Below are 19,948 nucleotides of genomic sequence, written 5' to 3' on the forward strand. Positions count from 1 at the left end.
CAGATACTGTCTTAATCAGGCAAAATGAAAGGCTGTGATTTGGCGGTTAAGGTGTGAATTCTGGAACCAGAATGCCTGGGTCCAAATCCTGGCTACACTGTCTATTAGCATGTGACCTTGATCAAATTACTTAATTTCTCTGGGGTTCTATTTGATCATCTGCAAAGTAGGAACAGTTAGATTATCTACAACGTAGATGACGCTTAAACTAACCCACATAAAGCAGTTAAAACTGAGTGTATGACACACCAAACATTCAATAAATGCTAGCTTTTTCGCGTTTGTTCGACAAATAGCTACCGGGCATCTACTGTGTGCTAGTCCCTAGGTCGTCACTTCCTTCTAAGTGCCTCACTTTAATTCATTCATTATATATTCCCTGAGCCCCTGCTCTGTGCACACCCCGTAGTGGATGTTAAAAGGCACACAGCAGTGACCCATCAAGACAGCCTCAGCCATGCCTCTAGGGGCTCACATTCCAGGGGGGGAGACACACCTGTCCCTAGACTGTGATGATCCAGAGTGGGTGGGGATGGGGAGCAGCACCTGACCTAGTTATAAAGCCTTGGGCAAGTTTTTCTCTGAGACTCAGTTTCCTTACCTCCAAAGTGGGGATAATGATACTTACATCAACAAATTACATTATACAGTCATACAAATGAGAATATACTTCCAAAGTTAGATGAAGGCTCTGAAAACAGGTACCTGAGAGCTAGAACTCATAAGCGTAGTGATGGTGGTGGGTGCGGGTGCCGAGCTAGTTAATGAGGTCGCGAACTTAACCCTGAGCCTTAACAGAAGGAATGCTTGGTGGGAGCGGCTACACACACACACATGCTCCTTGAAGTACCATGTACAAGAAAAAAAAAAACCTGGGAAGAGCAGACACACATGACATCGGATGGTTGGGAATAAGCCACAGTGACACCTTCCAGTTTGAGGTTCATGCTCCTCCCAGCATATTCCTGCCCCATCTTGCTGCTTACTCCTGTGTTTTGTACTTGCCTCCAGTCGTGTCTTCTTTTTCTGCGGCTTCACTTCGTCTCCCCCACCTTGCCTTGCCTCATTCCTTTTGCTTACCTTCAGGTCTCCAAGAAACATTCTTCCTCCAGGAAGCCCTCCCTGACCTCCCCAGGCTGGGTCAGGCACTTTCTCTGCACACCTCCATCCCAGCCTTGGTTATGACATTAAAGTAGGGGGTAAAGGAAGGAGGACATCTTCAAACCAAGAATATAACAAAATAAAATCGAGTGTTGGACTTACATGTGCCAGGCCCTGTGCTGAGCATCCTGTCACCTGCCTGACGTCATTTCTCACTGTTCTCTTTCTTATCCACTCCTCCTAGCCACACTTGACCTCCTGGCTCTTCCACCCAGGCACCGGGCCTGCATCAGTCAGCTAATCTGTATAACTTACCCCCAAATGTAATGGTTAAAACAACAGCATTTATTATCTCACAGTTTCTGTAGGTCAGGAATTGAATGCAGTTGCAGTTATCCCGGCTCAGCTGGGAAATAATCCATCACTAAGCTCACCTGGTGGTTGCTGGCAGGATTTATTTCCTTGCTGGCTGGCAGCTGAGAGCCACCCACAGGTCCCTGGCATGTGGGCATCTCTGAGGGCAGCTGGCTTTATTAAAGCGAGAAGAGCCAGAGAGAGATGCAAAGATGGAAGTCATTGTGTTTTATAACTTGTCAGAAAGGACGGTCCATCGCTTTTGCTGTATTCCATTCCTTAGAATACATCATTGCATGCAGCCTATGCTCAAAGGGAGGGGCTATTCCAGGGAGTGAATACCAGGAGGCAGGATGGTTGGGAGCCGTCTTACAATGGCTGACTCCTGCTTCTTTCTGGCCTTTGCATTCACCCCTCTCTCTGTCTTCAAGGCTCTTTCCCCAGATCTTTGCATGGCTTTCTCTCTCGAGCCTTTCTCAAGCCTTCCTCAAAAGTCCTTCCCTCTCTGAGGCCTTTCCTGACCCCCTTATTTAAATCGCAATACTTCCTAGGTAGGTTGAATAATAGTGCTCTAAGACCTCCACTTCTGCTGCCTGGAACCTGTGAATGCTCCCTTATGTGGCAAAAGAGACTTTGCAGCTGTGAAGTTAAGGATCTTGAGATACCCGGGTGCTCCCTCACAGTAATCACAAGTATTGTTACAAGAAGAAGATTAGACAGAAACAGAAGCAACGTGACACGGAAGCAAGAAGCTGTGCTGCAGGCTTTGAACACGGAGGAAGGGGGCAGAGCCAAGGAATGCAAGGAATGTAGCTCTAGAAGCTGGAAAAGGCAAGGAACTGATGATCCGATCCCAGATCCAATCCGGAGGGCGCTCGGCCCTGCCAACACCTTGACTTCAGCCTGGTGAAACTGACCTTCAGAAGTGTAAAAACGTAAATGTGTTTAAGCCACCGAGTTTGGATTTCGTTTGTTACAGCAGCGGTAGGAAACGAATACACATCCTAATATGTTCCAATATAGTGATGCATCTGCATCCATGACGATGGGTCCATGAGCTTACAATGGAGCTGAAAAATTCCTATCACCTAGTGATCGCATAGCTATCCTCAGACGGCAGTGCGACAGCTCACTCACGTGTTTGTGGCGACACTGGCGTAAATGCACCTACCACACTGCCAGTCATATCAAAGTATAGCACATACAATCACGTACAGTACATAATACTTGATAATAAATGACAGTTACTGATTTATGTATTTCCTATACTTTTATCGTTAGAGTGTACTCTTACTTATTAAAAAATGCTGTAAACAGTATGCTGGTGTCTCTTCATCGCATCAATTTCTCCCGAGCGGCTGCGCAGCAGGCTACACCATCTAGGTGTGTATAAGTGCACGCTGACGTTCACACCACGAACCCGCCTAATGACGCATTTTTCAGACCATTTCCCAACGTCGTTAAGCGAGACAGGTAAAACGATGAGCTCTCGGAATCCACTGCAGATTCATTCTATTGAAATAGGATCCAAATTGTTTATGAGTTGATAATTTTTTATGTAAGATGATGGATATGTGGGAGACGTTTCTTCACTACTCTCTACTTCCGTAGAATTTTGAAAACGTTCAGAATTTTTTAATAGAAATAGCATATTCAGTTCACTGTTCACATCACAGTGCTTTCAAAAAAAAATCAAACATCATAAATATAAATAAGTCCCTCTGGGCATTTTTTCTGATCCCTTTTCACTCTCAACACATGTAGAGATAACCACTATCTAGAATTTAGTGATTTTTATTCTCTTCCTTAAGCTGGCTTGTCTTATTTTAAAAATCACCTCATTCCACATTCTTTGTGATATAAAAAAATTCCATTTAAACTTAAAAAGTTTTAAGTCTTTAAAACTTTTATTAGGGAGAATTTCAAACAAACACCAAAGTTGAGAAAATAATATAATGAAGATCCACATGCACTAAGCTTCATCAATTTTCAACTAAGGGTTGATCTTGCTTTGTCTATACCCCAACCACTTCCCTTCCCACCAGTCGATTATTCTGAAGCAAATGCCAGACTTCATACCATTTCATCTATAAGTATTTCGGAAGGCAGTGCCTCTAAAAGAAAGAACTCTGTAAAAACATAACCACGATATTATTAGCACACCTCAAAAACAGTACTAATTCATCTACGACCATGCCACCCTGAACAAGCCCGATCTCGTCTGATCTCAGAAGCTAAGTAGGGTTGGGCCTGATTAGTACTTGGATGGGAGACCACCTAGGAAGACCAGGTGCTGTAGGCATTAAAAAATAAATAAATACGATAAAGGTAAAAAAATATATATATAGGACTAATAATTGCTTAATGTCATCAAAGGTCCAGGCAGTATTTGAATTTGAGGGCAGAGACTTCTGTCTCCTTCTTTGTTCTGGTCTCCTGTGCTACCTTATGTGGCAAAAAAGAACTTTGCAAATGTGATTAAGGATCTTGAGATGGGGAAATCGCCCTGGATTGTTTGGGTGGGCCCAATGTAATCAAAAGGATCCTTAAAAGTAGACGTGGGAGGCAGGAGAGTTAGAGAAGATGTGACAGTGGAAGCAAGAGATGGGAGAAATTCAAGTGCTGGCTTTGAAGACATGAGCCAAGGAATTCAGGCAGCTTCCAGAAGCCGGCAAAGGCAAGGACAGGGCTTCCTCCCCTGAGTCTCTAGCGGCTAGTATGACTGAGGAACCGAATCCTTCATTTTTATTGAAATTTAATTAATGTAAATTTAAAGGGTCACATGAGGTCAGTGGCAATTATACTGGACAGAAAAAACAATGATAGTGCTGTAGCTCTATGATTTGTCAAAAAATAAATACAGAAGAGATAGACAGATGATCATGCTTTGTCAAAAATCTTCAAGGAACTATTTATGAGATAAAGAAGTGGGGTAGAAGCAAAGGAAAATTATTTTGGGGGGGGTCGTACCCTCAACAAGGTCACATGGATTTCCGATAAAGATGTCCTGTGAGAGACAATCTCACGTTCCATAACGTCAACCCACACGAGGCCACAAGCCACCAGGCGCGTTAGAACCAGCAGACACAACGAAATACGGAAGTGATGACCCCAAACACCAGATGACAGAATCGTCAGACAGATACTATAAAATTACTAGGCTTAAAATGCTTAAACATAGAAAAGAATCCGAAACATGAGAAAAGATCAAGACACTCCTTAAAAATAAATTAAATAAATAAATAAATAAATAAATAAAAAAGGCAGGTCTATTTGAAAAAAAGAAGGATTGGATTTATATGAGGGACATCCCTTGCAAAGAGGCTACTTTAAGACTACTTTGCCAAAAATAGGAACAGTGATGAGCATTTCAGTCAGAACGAAATCCAAAAAAAAAAGGAAGTCAATTTCTGTGCAAACTGCCTTTATTTATAAAGAAAAACTTCCCCATTTTGTTGTAAAACCAGCACTGTGTGAAGGCACTTGGTTGGGGAGAGGTAGGGCTGGGATCCCAGTAGAAAGACCAGTGCACCTCATCCAGTCTCCCGCCCCTCAAGGCTGCTGGGGGAAATGGGGACAGAGATGACTCCCAGGGAAAGCCAGTGGAGGTGACGCATCCCATGCTCCAGGGGAGGGGTTGGCAGGAGTGGGGGCGGGGGCGCTTTGGACGGGAACCCGATTTGGCAAATGGGACTCTCTTGCCCCCCAGTGATTCCCAGCCCCACAATGACCTCCCACGGCTAAGGCAGGTTTCTAAAGTGAAGGCTGGGGTTCTCCTTGTCTCCTGGGCTTCTGGGGAAGCAGAGCCGGTGGTGAGGACCCCACCCCTGCAGCACTTGGGGCACAGGGAGGCACAGCAGTCATAGAGCAGGTCTGGCGTGAAGGCAGGGCTGCTTCCTCCCATCTCCCTTGAAAATGTCCTTTTCTCCAGCTAGACCTTATTCCTCTGAGACTTCACCCTGGGGAAGAGCTGAGGGAAGACAGGGGCTTCAGACACCGGGAGCTCCCACTCCCAAGTTGAATGGAGTCGCCTATCCGCCCCAAACAAGAAACTGTCTCCTTCATCCCATTTCTTCCTAAAGGGCTCTCTCAGCATCTTCCAAACCGCTCCAGAGTCCCCGAGTCCCCCGTCACCTCCAGGCACCAGATGGAGCTTTCCAATCAGTAGCTGGCTTAATGAAATGGCATAGTCTGTCTCCCACACTGCCTCTCCCTACCACGTGGCAGTCTGGTTGGGACCTACCTCTGCCCATCGCCAAATCAAAAGTATCTTCTCTCCTAGGAATATAACAGGATCTTCCCAATCTCTTCCCCTAACCTAGTAGAATCTCCCTCAATTCTCCCATAATTGTATTAATGGATCCTTCCTTATCCTGCCCAACACATGTAATAAAAGCTTGCTTATCTGTGATACACAATCCTTTACCTTCCCCTCAGCACTAACAGATTCTTCATTGCTCGCCTTGGCTAAAATGCATTCTTTAACACCCATTAATATAATTAGGGATAAGAAAAAATTATATTTGAGTACGAACCAATTAAATAACCAGTAAAGCAGTATTGACACGTATCCCAGGAAGTACCGCCAGTAAGGGGGCTCTCCCTTACTTCCCTCTACTAATAATAGACTCTTCTGACCTCCCCTCGCCGATGTAATGGACTGTCCCTCTCGCCCTTTTTCCTGCGCTATCGCCCCTTTCCCTAAATAGCCATTGGAAGGCAGCCACGGCACATCCTCTGAGCTCACCCCGAAGTAGTTACGGGGCACGTAGCCCTCCTGGCCGTGTAGCGTGGCCCACCACCAGTCCGTCTCCTCTGGCCCGTCCCTCCGCAGCACGGTGACCGACTCGCCCTCGCGGAAGGACAGCTCGTCCCCAAACTCGGCGCTGTAGTCCCAGAGGGCGTACACCACTCCGTTGTGCATCAGCCCCATGCTCTGCTCCACGTCTGAAACCAGAAACGGCAGGGATTGTGAGCCCCTGATCCAGGGGGGCCAGGAACACTCGGGGACACAAGGCACACATGGGGAGGGGGAAGGGGGGGCAGGGAGAGGCCCTGGGATTTGGCGCCTGCCCCAGCTGGGGGATGAGCCACCTGATGTTGTGTACCCCTGTCTAGACAGGAGAGCCTGAGCTGATGTCTGCTGCAGGGCTGGCCGTCTCTAAAATTCAAGAACAACCCCAGAGGCAGGGTCACTGGTCCCCATTCCCTCTTCTGTACACTGTTAAGTTCCTGTGTCACTCCCACAGATACAGTCGTGGCACCCTACACACACACACTTAAGTGGTACAGTATCTAAAGAGGACTCAACACCACTTTCAGATAGTATAGCCCTACTCCGCCTCCCTAACAGGTCTCATCTCTCCCTTCCAGATGGTGCAGTCCACACCACCCTTCCCGTCCCCCATGATAAAGTCTTCAAAAAGGATGTAATAAGTTCTCCAGATGGTACAGTCCACCCGAATCCCCTCCCAGGTAAAATTTCTATAGAGGATTTACCCCCTTTTCAGATGGTATAGTCCACCATGATCCCCCTCTTTAGTGGTTCAGTCTACCATGTTCCGCCAGGTGGCCATCCAATCTCTACTTCACCCCGTACAGAATTCTCCGCGTCCAAGACAGGTAGGACAGTACACTACCTGCGACAAAAGTGTAATGGCCCAATCCCCCTTCCCCAAAATGTATAGCCCTTCCTCTCTTCCGTGAAGGATCTACTTCCTGCCCCAGTGGTCCAATCCCAGTGGGCCCCTTACTCACCTGTAAGGCAGGTGAAACAGCCCCATGACTCTCACCCATTTTCTGCCAGAGACGGCACAGCAGGCTGTCCCGTAGTGCCCCTGGGCTGCCCCCTTACAGACACTGTCCCATCCCGAGATCCCACAGCCTGACTTACTCCAGCTGTGCGAGGTTCCTAACCCCACCCTCTGATACAATTTGCCCCTCCAGGTGTGCAATACCGACTCTATGCACCTCGTGGTGGCACAGACTACCTAGTTCCTCTCGTTACCTGGTTACGTGATGTGGTCCCCCTCCTGGAGGTGTATGTTACAGCCTCATGTCTCCCTACAAGTGGAAGAGTCCCCAAGCGCTTCCCAAGGGGCCAGGGCCCACTCCCCTGCCAGCTGTGTGGCATTGTATCTCTCACAGGTGGCACAGCCCACCTATGCCAGGTGGATGGTAGGTACGATCGTCCAAACCATCTCCCCCTCAGGTGAGCAAGCAGATGAACAGGGTAATCTCTCCCACCAGTCTCCTCCCCACAAGTGTCCAGCTTGCATGGCACGGCCCTCACTACCTTCTCTCCCTCAAAGGTGGCACAGTCTGCTCCCCCCACCCCTGCTTGCACCTGCCAGGTGGGAGGCCCAGTCTCCCTGCCCCGGCAGGCAGTCCTTTCTGTCACTCCCTCCTCTGCGATCCTGCCACATGGTCGGAACAGCCCGTCCAAGTCCTCCCTCTTGTGAGTGGCGGTCAGCCGCCTCCCCCACTCCCAACACTGGCCAGATGGGCAGCCCAGTTCCCATGACCCCCCTCCCCAGAGGTGGCCCAGCCGGCTTGCCCAAGCGCCCCGTCCCGCCTCACACCTGCCAGGTAAGTGGCGCAGTCTGCGTAACCCTCGCGGTAGGGGTCGCACTTCTCGATGGCGGTGGCACCATCACTGAGCGTGGTGGCGAAGATGGCCGCGCCGTGCTGCACCAACGCCGTGCAGATGGCCGTGTCGTTGCACGACGCGGCGCAGTGCAACGGTGTCCTAGGAGTGCGAAGCAGACGTGAGCCTGTCCCCCAGGAGTCACCGCGTCCCCGCCCCATGCCCGCCGGGCTGGGCTCTCACCAGCCGTGGCTGTCGGGGGAGTTGACGTTGGCGCCAGCTGCGATGAGGAAGTCCACGATGGGGTAGTTGGCGCCGCAGATGGCGTTGTGCAGGGCGGTGATGCCCTCCTCGTTGGGCTGGCTCGGGTCGTTCATCTAGGCAGAGCCGGGGACCAGGAGGCTCAGTACCCGGCCGCCCCGCCCCGCCCCGCCAGCCCGGCCCTCCCGCAGCGCTCACCTCCTTCACCGCCTGCTGCACCACGTCCAGTTCCCCGGTCAGCGCGGCGTCCAGCAGCAGCACAAGCGGGTTGAGCCGCGCGCGGCGGGCCTTGCGCGGGGAGCCCGCCTTCCGCAGCACCGAGCGCATCTCCTGGGGGACAGGGCGCGCGACTTCAGTGACTTGGGAGAGGGATCGTTAATATACTCATTGGCAGAGGGGGAAACAGAAGTTCATGGACCAGGCGGCAGCCGCCCCCAGCTATTCCACGTAGACCGGTAGGCCTGGGATTGCAACTCAAGGAGGTAGGGAGCAGAGTCCAGAGGGCCTTGGGGAGAGGGGTGCCTCAGTTCTACAGCTTCTAGTTCCCTACAGGTCAGGGAACCCTGTGATTTGGGAATCTTGGGCCTTGAGACCTGAGGGGAAGCTGAGACAAGATTCTGTAACTGAGAACTTTGCTATTTTACAGTTAGAATTTCAAAATGTGAGCCATGGTTCTGAGTGCTGTGATGTTGGCCTCTTTATTCTAGTCTTACCGATTTCCTCGAAGTTTCTATGGTGTTGGGTATGCCTTTGCAGTGGCAAATGTTCATTTAAAGTGTAATTCTGTATAACAACGTATTAGTGCACTAAATCTGTGACTTTATAACTCAAATGATAAGGGTCTTTAGTTCTCAGTGTTGGAGACTTCAAGAATCAGTAATAACCAGGGTCTGTGTTACTAACCTTTTAATCCTAAAATCCTATTCTTCGAACTTTCAGGCCTCTAAGAGTCTGAAATGTCATCATTCTGGGATTGTCATGCCAGGATTGAATTCCTGAATTCTGTGAGTTTTTGTTGCTCTGTGGCCTGCACTTCGTGATTCTACAATGAGGCAACTGGACCATTTCAAGGCGTCATTCTTCCGTTTTTGATTTCAAGATCCTACACCTCAACATCGCTTGGCTCTACCTTCAAGAGGGTCTGGGAGTAAGCCTTTGGGGGTGTCCACCTGGCCCCCACTTCTTCTCTGGGAATTGTTCTCCATCTATCCACACCAAAAGATCGGGAATGTTCCCTGTGACCACACTACCCACCCCTGCCAAATGATAACAGTAATAGTAGCTAACAGTTAAGTGCCGGGCACTATTCTAAGCACTATTTTAACCCTATGGATATTTGCATCCCCACTTTACAGATCAGGAAACTGAGGCCTGGAGAAACTGAGGCTGCGTCTCACCCAGCTGGTAAGTGCCGTGGAACTGGGATTTGAACCCAGGTAGCCTAGCTCGACACTTAACCACAACACTCACAGCCCCAGAGACCAGAGACTCGCTCTTAAAAACCTGAATGGAAGCTCCGAACAGTCATAGGACCCCATGGGTTTGACCTAAGAGGTCATTTTGAGTCAGGGCTGGCTGGGCCACTTCTAGCCACGGCATCGGCTTGTCGAGAGGAGAGAGCAGATCCCCAGAGAAGGCAGACATGAGACTGTGTGGCAACCAGGGAGCGAAATGGTGACTGCCTTGATTCAGGCAGGCTTTTCAGGTTCCAGAATAAACTCACTGTCTGCCAAGATACAGTCATTTCCAGGTCGTAAGTCCCCAAGATTTCTGAAAGGATGCCCTGGTGGGGGTCGGGAGGCAGGAATTGTAAAAAAGCAGAGAAAGTCTCTGGGTGGTCAAGACTTCCTGATACCCCTTCATACATGTTCTTCCTTTCCACTGAACATAGGCATGCCTAGATTAAAGACTACTTTTCCCAGCCTCCCTTGCAGCTGGGTTCCTAGCCAACGGGATGTGGCAGATGTGATGTGTACAATTTCCAGGTTCTGCCCTAGAAGGGAAGGGGCACGTCCACGTGCTAATCAATACACCCCACTTTCCTCCTCTGTTACTTACCACGTTCTGCAGCTGGTCTGGTGGGCTGCTCTGGGGAGGGGCCGGGGGTGGTATGGGAGCTGGCGGGGCGGGAGCAGGGGGCCCCGCCCGGGCCTCGGATCCCTCAGTGATGGGGGTCAGCTCGGGCTCAGGCCCCGCAGGCCCGCCATGACGATGGAAGAGGCGGCTGATGATTTGCTGGTACTGCTTCTTGTGGGTAGGGGGTAGGGCTACAGCAGGGCTCTGCTCCATGGAGCCCCTGCGTTTGAGAGGCCGTGGAATCTCTGCCAGCACCCGTGCCACCTCCTCCAGCTCGGGTAACGACTGTGCCTCGGGTGGCAGTGCTGGCTGCAGCCGCGTGGGGCTGAGGGGCCGAGTTACAGCACCTTCATCTGCATCACCAGCCTCCAACACCGGCGCCAGCAGCACCTCCAGCTCTGGCTCAGGCTCCAGCTCAGCCGGGAGCTTGGGGGGACCTAGAAGGAATAAAGAGCCCCATCAGAGTGGGGTCCCGGGGAGATCCCCAGGACTCCCTCCGCAAAACTTCCAGAACCTGCAACCAGCGCCTGATTTGCTGTGTGACCTCAGGGCAGTTCCTTGCTGTCTCTGGGCTACACTTTCCCTGGGCTGTGACTAATATACAATATCTTCCATTGATGAAGCACTTAGCATATGCCTGGTGTTTTATATACCTGTCTTACTGAAGTCTGACCTCACTACCCTGTGAGGTAGATACAACTATCATCTCATTACAGAAAGAAAAACTGAGTCTCAGAGAGGGCAAGACAGTTGCCCAAAGCCACACAGTTGGGATTCGGACTCAGTTCTATCTGACCCAGTGATTCTACTATCATAAGACCTGACATTCTAAGATTCTAAGAATTTCCTCTGCTAACATCTCAGGCAGAAAACTGCTGGGACTAGAATCCTTGTGCTTGATGGTCTCTTCCTCCTGTCTTATTCCTCTCTAACTGAGCTTCTTTATACGTGACCGTTCCTTATACATTATTTCGCTGAACGCCCATCGCAGTCTATGTCGTAGATGTTAATCTCTCTTCGCAGATGAGGAAACAGAAAAGCTCAGATAAGTAAACTAATTTATCCTGAGTCACCCAGCAATCTGGTGCTGGAGTGGGGCTCCAAACCCACTCTGTTTAACTCCAGGTCCTGCACTGATATCACACCAAAAAATATTAATAATTTCAACTAATATGATAGCGATTAGCTTACTATACATCAGGTCTTATTTTAAGGACTTTAGATGGATTAAATAATCTAAATCATATCCCAATAAGATAGGTTCTATCGTTATTCCTCTCTTATACTCAAGGAAATTGAGATCCAGAGAGGTTAAGTGACTTGCTCAAGGTCACACAGCGTGGAGCCATGTAATCGGACTCCGGGGTCCATGTTTAACCACTGTGCTGTCCCTAGCACCTCAGCAAATCCCCAAGCTCATCTGGCCTAGCTCTGTAGAAACCAGTGTCTGGAAACAGGTGTTTGGCGGTGATGGCTCCCCCTGCTGGTGCGGTCCCTAGCCACTTGTCCTCCCTTCACCCAGCCCTCTGGGACCCCATTGCTGACTCACCTTCACTCGCAGGGGGCCAAGTCTGTTGGGGAAGCTGGGGTGCTGGGGCAGGGGGTTGGGAAGAGCTGAGCTGGGGTGTGCGCTGGGGTAATGAGAAGCAGCTGGGGCTGGGGATCTGCGGCTTCTGGGGGGTGCCTGGGACTGGGGAGGGAGCAGGCGGAGGAACTCGGGAGAAGACGGAGGAGCCAGGGAACATGGCCCTGCTAGCCCCATGCTCCCAGAAGGCGTTCTGCAGCTTGAATATCATGCTGAGGGGGATGGGGCGCTGGCGGGGGGCACCGCGGGGCTGGGGGTTGGAAGGAGGCATGGGGATTCGGCTGACAGGCTGCCAGCTGCGGGGCAAAGTGCCTGATGGCCCCACGGAGCCCAGCGATCGGCGGTAGCTGCCCACATCTGAACGCCTGTCGTTGGCCAGAGGGGAGACCTTGTAATTGCGGGGCAAGGTGGCGCTGGTCAGGTTTTCCTGGGGGAGGAGGGAACGAGGGAGGAAGGCATAAGGAAAGGATGAGGGAGAGGGAGGCAAAAGGCGGGAAAGGAGAGAAGCAGGTGAGGGAAGCCTGAGGAAGAGAAGGAAAAAGGGCAGGGAGGGGTGGAAATCCAGGATAAAGAAGGAAGGGCGTAGGGAAGGATCTGGAAAGCGGCTGCCCGCCCTTGCCCACCAGCGCCCTCCCCGAGCTTACCTTGCCGGCGGCCCCCAGCCCATCCAGGCTGCTCTCTCTCCACGGTAACAGCTGCAGGCCGGGTGAGGAAGGCCGCGCGAAGACGTCCAGGCCTGAGGGGTGGGAATCATCAGGGTCTGGGGGGGTGGTCTCCGACTCCCTCACTCCCTTGGCCTCCCACTACTCACGTTCATAGCTGGCTGTCTGTGAAGACTTCTTCTCATAGGCTACGTCCAGGTCCGACTCGTTCCAGGCTTTGGGGGGCCGCCGGCGCAGCATTAGGTCATCTGCGCGGAAGCGGCCAATTAGGGTACGGTAGGAGGCGGGTCCCGGCCCCGCACCCCTCCCACCCTCCAAATTCAGTGCCCAAGTTTACCTTGCGCGCGCAGGGGCGGGGCGAAGGCGCTGCCGCCCACGCCCAGCAGGGGGCTCCCAAAGGCAGGCGGGGTGTCGTAGGTGGCCGGGGAGCGCGGCGAGGGCCCGCGCTCGGGGAAGAACACTTGGGGCCCTTCAGCCAGGGGGCTGCCACGCGGGGAACCGGCGCGGCCCAGGAAGTCGAAGGGCGTGGGGGGGCCCTGCTGGCGGAGCGGGCCCGGGCCGGGCCGCGGGGAGGGCGCACGGCCGAGCGAGCTGCCTGCGCCATCGAAGGCGCGGGGCCGGGGCGAGGGCGCGCGGTCCAGGCTGCCGTAGCCGTCCGGCTGCAGGTAGAGCGAGGTGCGCGGTGACGACGGCCGGCCCTTAGGGGACAGCGAGCTGTAGGGGAGCAGAGCCGGGGCGCTCTCGGAGCGTCCGAACGGGCTGTCTGCGCCGTCGCTGGTCGTCTTCCGGGAGGACCCGCGGCTGCCGAAGGGCTCGGGGACCGGGCTGGAGCTGTACCGGGACAGCTGGGGAGAGGCCGGGACAAGGAAGGGTCAAAGAAGACATTAGTAGAGGGTTAGGGGGAGGTCAAAAGAGGTCATCGAAAATCAACCCAGCGGAGTTGGACTGTTGCTGGAGATTCAGGCACAAAGAGCCCAGTGAGGGGTGCTGGGGAGGAAGCCCTGAAATCAGGGCTGAGACTAGCCTTTCTTCATGCCACTTAGAATAAGGCCACTTTCCTTCCGTGGGTCCTGTTGGATGTTCACTTCCACTGGTACCCACACAACCAGAGTGTCCTTAAATAGCCCACAACCCTTGCGATCCTACCCGGCAGCACTGACTGAACTCAAGCGAAAGAAGCTGGCTTTGGGGGCCACGGTGGGGACAAGGGCACGCAGGCTCACCCGAGGTGGGGCTCCCGCTTGCGAGCCAGGAGGTGTCGGCGAGTCTGACCACAGCGACTCCAGCTGCTTGGTCAGTTCGTCCACTTTGGCTGCCGCCGTGTCCAGCTCCATCTGCTTCAGGTCCATGTGCTTCATGGCCAGAGCTGGGTAGGAGGGAGTAGCGATGAGGACAGAGACCGGCAGGCCGGGCCCGTCCCTGCCCCCAGGACCCCGGCAAGCCCCGCCCCCTACCCAACTCACACTGGAAATTAAGGTCCAGTACATCCCGAGTGCTCTGGAATGCCTCGCTGTCCATGGTGCCTGCCGCTGCGGGGCTCCTGCGTTTCGGGAAGAGGGGGGAGGTTCTCAGACTCTGTCCCCCGATCGCCACCCACAGGGAAGCCGGGACCTCAAGGAGCAGGGCAGCGCTCCTTTACTCTGCTAGTTCCCACCACGGGAAACGCTGTGGCCCTCCACTTCCGCGGCTGGGAAATGCCAACTCCTTCAAAAACCGTCTTGGAAGACTCAGGACAATTCCCTCTTTTTACGCAGCTGCTTGTCCATCTATCTCTGCCCTAGTAAGACTTGAATTATTACTTCAACAATTATCCATTGATCGCCTACTATGTGCCAGACATTATAGTGCACAGAGGGTGCAATAAGAATAACTATCAATTACTGAATGCCTACTAGGGACCAGGAGACACTATTCTAGAGGCTGGGGATATTTTCTAAAATAATAATTCTGTGCCAGGACCTGTGCTAGTAGCTTCATATAGGCTGGTTGCTCGGTATAATGAAATAAAACAAATCATTGAGGAATTGTGCCAAGTGCTTTGCATCCAGTACCTCATTTGATGATCAAAATCACTACAGCATGCAAGAAAGTGGGGCTCAGAAACATGCGCTCAAGGTCACCAGCAAGAAGTCGGCAGTACTAGGTCTCACACCTGGATCTAACTTGTTATTTTAGGGTGTCTCCGCCAGACTGGAAGGGCCCCAGAGGGCAGAGATCACTCAAGTTTCCTGTCCCCAGAGTCCCCACCCAGAGGAGACCTGGTTCACAGGGATCCAGTGTTAACAGAAAGAACACGGAGGGGGCCAGGGGTGCCTGGACTGCTGTGGTCACCAGCCCAGTGGGTGGGAGCCAGGCCACCAGGAACTGGTCAGGCCAGCACTACCCCCGTCCCCAGCCCTGCCACTTCCCCAGGCTCCACCAACCGCTGAGCTTTGGAGGTTCCGGCGTGGGCAGCGGGGCGGGCTGGGACATGCTGATCCTGTCCTCTGTCTGGGAAGCCTCGGAACAGAACCTGTTGGGGCTGGTGGCTCATTTGGGTGTGTTGGGAGTGTGTAACCTAGGGTGATGCGCACCCTCCACTTCTTGGGCCTCAGTTTCTCCAGTACTTAAGGAAGTAAATCAGCTTGTCTGAGCGGCCTCTTCAATCTCTCAGAAGCCTAGATTCTGAAAATTTAAGGACCTCGAGGTTGCAATTAAAGTTCTACGGCTTGAAAATCTACTGTTGGAAAGTTCTGAGTCCAAGATTCTATCTTTGGAACGTTCTAGAATTCTCCAGTTCGGCTAGCCCAGGTTTCTCCATCTTCCTGCATCATATTCTATTCATTCCAAGATCCCACTGTCCTAAAAGTCTAGGTGACTGTATGGTATAGTGGAGTACAGGTAAGAGCACAGGTAAGGACCAGACCTCCAGGGTTTTAATATAGGGGCACCAGTGGCTAACCTTCACAAGACTGCCTCAGTTTCCAGATCTGTAAAATAAGGACAAACAGCAGTCTACCTCTGTTTGGCCAGAAAGTGCAAGAGGAATTAAGGCTCTGAGAATTGAGGCCTCAGAAGTAGAGACTGCAGGAGTCAAAACTCTGGGTCTTTTAGAATCTGAGATACACAGAAACACTCTGTGTCTGTTAAAATATAAAAACTGAATAATTCTATGCAGCCTCCAGTGCTATTATTCTGGCAGCGAGAGCTTCTTTTGAGGATTTCATGATTTCCAAATCTCTAAGACTCTCAGATCGCACGCTGACATCCTCTAGCTCTGAGGAAATGCCCAGGCTGGGCGTGGGACTGTCGCAGGACCGGTGCATTCAGAGGGAGCATCGGGGCCGCCAGGGGGCGCTCCGGGTCACGGCCCGACCCCAGCCGGGCGGGCGGACAGCGCCTGAGCTCAGACCCGGGGAATGCACGGCGGGCCCGGGCAGGTGTGGAACCTCCCGGAGCAGGGGAGAGGGACCGGGCGGGGCGCGAGGGTGGCGCCTCTGTTCCCAAACCCTTGTCCTCTATCGCCGGGTCTTCTCTGCCCGGCTCCTCTTCAAACCCAGCTCCCGCTCCCGTTCCGCGCGTCCCCCAGCTCTCTTTCCCAGGCTTCCTCTGCACCCCAGACAGGTCCTTCGGTTAAGAATGGGAGCTGCGGGGTGGGTGAGAGGAGGCTTCCCGGAGGAATCATCCTCAGTAGGAACTGGGTCATGGCTCCAGGCTGGCCTGGGAATACCCAGGTTGGAATCCTCCAGCAGTTTGTGTGGACAGGCGCTGGGAGAGGCCCCACCCTATCTGGGACTTAGTTTCTCCGAAGTCTGTGGAATGGGCTAGGGCCTTCCCCTCTCTCAGCCTCTACGTTGGGCTAGTTATTTAGCTTCTTTGTTCCTCAGTTTCCTCATGTGTATCCTGGGGGATTAATACCTTCCCCTCAAAGGGCTGTGAGGTTTGAGTGACATAAGTTATGTATAGTGTTTGTTTAGAATGGTGCAGGGCACCAAATAAAGTTCACACGTATAGAATTCTTAATTACAGCCTTCCTCGGCTGATTGTTAACACGGGGTCTGGCACAGAGCGAGGGCTCAAGACCCAAAGTAATTTCTTTTCCCCTCGAAAGGGACCTTTCGACTCTTTCTAAGACTCTAAAAGCTGAGAGTTGTGACCTCTGGAGTCTCAACTGGCTGAGCCCTAAATTCCCCTTGTACATTCCTGAATTCTAGCCAGGCGTCATCCCCAATAATTTGGCCATGGGGAGCCATGGAAGGGTGTACATAGAAGGGGTAAAAGCCCAGAATGTGGGCTGTCCCCACTCCCCAGCCTCGGTTTCCCCACGGGAGTAGAGAGAAGTCATTCCCTAGGGTGGGGTCAGCAAACCTCAGTCAGTGCAAGTGACACCTTTGGACAGTTGCCTGAGACAATGAGAACTATTCCGTCTACCTGCCAGCCCTGAGCCTGGCATGCTGTGAGCTCTGTCTTGGCACACATGGTTATTGTTTTTAATGTCATCGCGGGCTATCACCAGATGCCCTTCAAGGCCAGACTTCAGGAAGCTCTCCCCTCTCTCCTCAGAGCCCCTTCCCTCCCCGCCCCCTTGTTTAATCCCTTCACATGACACATGGGGGTGGAGAGGAGGGAGAGACAGACAGAGGGAGGTGTGGGCCCTGCCCTCCCCCTGTTTCAAGGACAGACGCTCACCTCCAGAATTAGCCTCTATCCCTCACTTATCTCCCACGCTACCTCAGGTCAGACAGATGGGGGTGGAGGTGACATTTCTCACCTCGGGGTCAGGGTGAGGAGCCCTAGGAGAAGGTTAGTCAGAAAATCTGGTGGGAGTGCATGGAATCCCATCGCCCGAGACAGCTGCAGAGGGAGGGGGTCGCCAGATCTTGACTCTCAACTCTATGACCCCCAAGCCTTAGTTTAACCCCAAGCTCTCCGTGTAAGAACTGTGTAGCGCCCAGCCATGCAAACCTCCCAGAATCCAATCCCGCCTTCTGGAATTCTGCCCTGGATTCTATCTAGAACGCCGGCCGGCCGTCTGCACCCCCCAGATGTTTCCTACCCCCATGGAGAAAGAGGAGGCACCCCGCCTGCGCCAGGGGGCGCCCTGGGGCGGAGGTCCGTCTCTGGTTAGGCAGGTCCGACGCCTGGCTTAATGACATGTTGGGGATCGCACAGCGGCACAGAGGAGGTTGGAGATCTGCCCTGGTTACCCCCCACCCTGTCCCCACCCCAGAGCCAGAAAGGGGGGAAAGCGTCAGGACACAGCCTCCAGAGGTACTTCGGGTGCTTGTCCTGTTCCACATCAGGGACCCGGGTTCCAATACTCCCACTTCACCCTTAATTCTTCTCGGAGACCTAGAAGCTCGGTCGAGAGGGCAGCTAGCTGAAGGGCGGCAGGGATGGCCGCCTGTTCCAGAGTCCCAGCCGGCCGAGCCACCCATTTCTGCCCAAGGTCTCTGCTACCCAAATACTACTCAAAGACTCAGGCTTCCGAAAGCCCCCAATTCGAGGGACTCAGGAGTCCCAGCTCCAACGTCACCCCGGGACCAAGGCGCCCCAGCCCTCCAATCCAAGAACTCAGGCATCCGGGCCCTCTTTCCTTCTGCTCAGTAAATTAAGTATCCGAGTCCTCCCCTTCCAAGGACCCTGGCATCTGCGCACCCCCAATGCCGCCCCAGGACCCGGCGTCCGAGTCCCCTCCCAGTCCTCCTAGGGACGCGGTGTAGGGCTCCTCCAAAGCCGCGGGACCCCAGAGGGGTGGAACTCACGGATCCGAGGCAGATCCTGGCACCGGAGGGCTTCCTCCAGCTCCGGCTCCGGCTGTAGGGAGCGGAGGACGGGGCGGGGCAGGCGCCGGGAACAGGTTAGACGACGTGACTCCTGCTGGACGGAGGCGGGTCCCAGAGGGGTGGGGGAGCCGGGGTCGCCTCGAGCACCTTGGGACTTGTAGTCCCAGAGGGGCAGGGAGCAGACTGAGACGTTCTCATTTGGATTCATCAAAAATCCATTTCACAGACAGGAAGGGCGAGGCCCAGAAGCCGAAGGGGACCTGGTCATAGAAATAGAGTCCAGACTCCTACCTCGCTGTGGTTGCAAGAGACGGACTCCGAGTCCCTGCCTCACCCCTCCAGACCCAGTTTCCCACCGAATGAAAATTTGGACGCCACCAAAGGGATAGAAGGTTAGAGGTTGGGGGAGACTCACATGCCCCGCCTTTAGGGCGAGAATTGGGCCTCTCCAAATCAGTCTGTCTCCCTTCTACTCTCTGAGCCTCAGTTTCCCCGTCGGTAAAAAGGATGGATTGGATCCTTATAGAATTTCCCAGCAACAGCGCCCAAGCCTGGAACTACAATCCCCAGCAGCCTGCGCGACAGACGTCGGGCACCTCCCCGCCTCGCGTCCTCTGGGAATTGTAGTCGCGGAACCCATAGGGACGGCTCCCTGGTGTGTCGTCCAGGCGCAGGGATCTTCAGGCGACCCCGCGTGGAGGGAAAGCGTCCCCTTCCCCTGACCCTCCCTCCGCTCTGGGAAGCCGCTCGCTCCCTGAGAAGGAAAGCGCCCGATTCTAGAGCAGGATCCGAAATCTGGGCAGAGGGGTCAGGAAGCGGCGCTGACACACCGGCCAGGAATGCAGTCGGGTCACCCTGTCTAGCCGCCGTCTGGCGGCTCCGCCTGCCACCCCCACGCGATGCGGTCCCCGTGGGAAAGGGGCGTGGGCGCGTCCCCCGAATCTGGGTCCACGTGCCGCTGTTTACTCGCGCCCCTGGACTGGGAAGGGGTGCTGGTCAGGCCTGCTCCCTCTCCCTTACTCAGACTTCGGGAATGTGCCCCACGCACGAGACTAAATACTCGGGGCCATCTACCCGCCTCATTTGACCCACAAGCCTCGCTCCTTAGCCTGCACGACTCCACGCGTGGCTGGCTCCCGAGTCTGGAGGCTCCACCGGGAACCCACAGGCTCCGCCCCCTATGTTTCCCGCTCCCTTGGAGTCCACAAGCCCCGCCCCTGGCTGGTACCTCAAGCACTTAGGAGGAATTACCCCCTTTCCTCCGTTTTCTCACCCCTTCCGCTGAAGTTCTGAACTTCCGAGACACCTGGGCCTCCCTGAAAGAGACTGTAAAACACGAAAAGCACAGCCCTGCCAGCCAAGACTCTTACCTATCTCTTTAAGAATTTCAGACCAATCGATCTTCCTGTCTCTTTAAGGGTTAGGTCCTATAAATGTGGCTGCCCCTTTAAGACGACGTTGGAGCAAATAATGTCTAAGACTGACGGGGGGAATGCCCGCTGGGACGTAGCGGGGCTCTGCCTCCGCCAGACATCAAATCACGTGCGTTCTGGAGTGA

The 19,948-nt window shown here is 53.4% G+C and overlaps 1 protein-coding gene and 1 pseudogene across 6 annotated transcripts; one reads left to right on the forward strand and one right to left on the reverse strand.

The window, feature by feature from the left end:
* Positions 1-3,638: 3,638 nt before the first annotated feature.
* Positions 3,639-3,757, forward strand: LOC120605391 (uncharacterized; annotated as a pseudogene).
* Positions 3,758-4,862: 1,105 nt separating this feature from the next.
* Positions 4,863-19,938, reverse strand: PPP1R13L (protein phosphatase 1 regulatory subunit 13 like). Of its 6 annotated transcripts, none has more exons than XM_039866194.1 (14): positions 19,761-19,938; positions 18,370-18,650; positions 14,089-14,165; positions 13,849-13,991; positions 12,963-13,470; positions 12,775-12,873; positions 12,608-12,699; positions 11,928-12,390; positions 10,361-10,815; positions 8,501-8,632; positions 8,285-8,418; positions 8,037-8,203; positions 6,203-6,402; positions 4,863-5,425 (listed from the first exon to the last, which is right to left on the reverse strand). In XM_039866194.1, the coding sequence occupies exons 3-14, from the start codon at positions 14,141-14,143 to the stop codon at positions 5,387-5,389; spliced, it is 2,487 nt and encodes an 828-aa protein (XP_039722128.1). In that variant the 5' UTR covers positions 14,144-14,165; positions 18,370-18,650; positions 19,761-19,938; the 3' UTR covers positions 4,863-5,386. The 6 variants fall into 6 exon arrangements, with proteins under 6 accessions (XP_039722128.1, XP_039722129.1, XP_039722127.1 ...); XM_039866195.1 differs by having other exon boundaries at positions 19,664-19,781; XM_039866193.1 differs by lacking the exon at positions 19,761-19,938 and adding an exon at positions 18,806-19,626.
* Between the last annotated feature and the right edge of the window lie 10 nt (positions 19,939-19,948).

Source organism: Pteropus medius, unplaced genomic scaffold (assembly GCF_902729225.1).
Source record: "Pteropus medius unplaced genomic scaffold, Ma_sr-lr_union100, whole genome shotgun sequence".
Lineage (NCBI taxonomy): Eukaryota > Metazoa > Chordata > Mammalia > Chiroptera > Pteropodidae > Pteropus > Pteropus medius.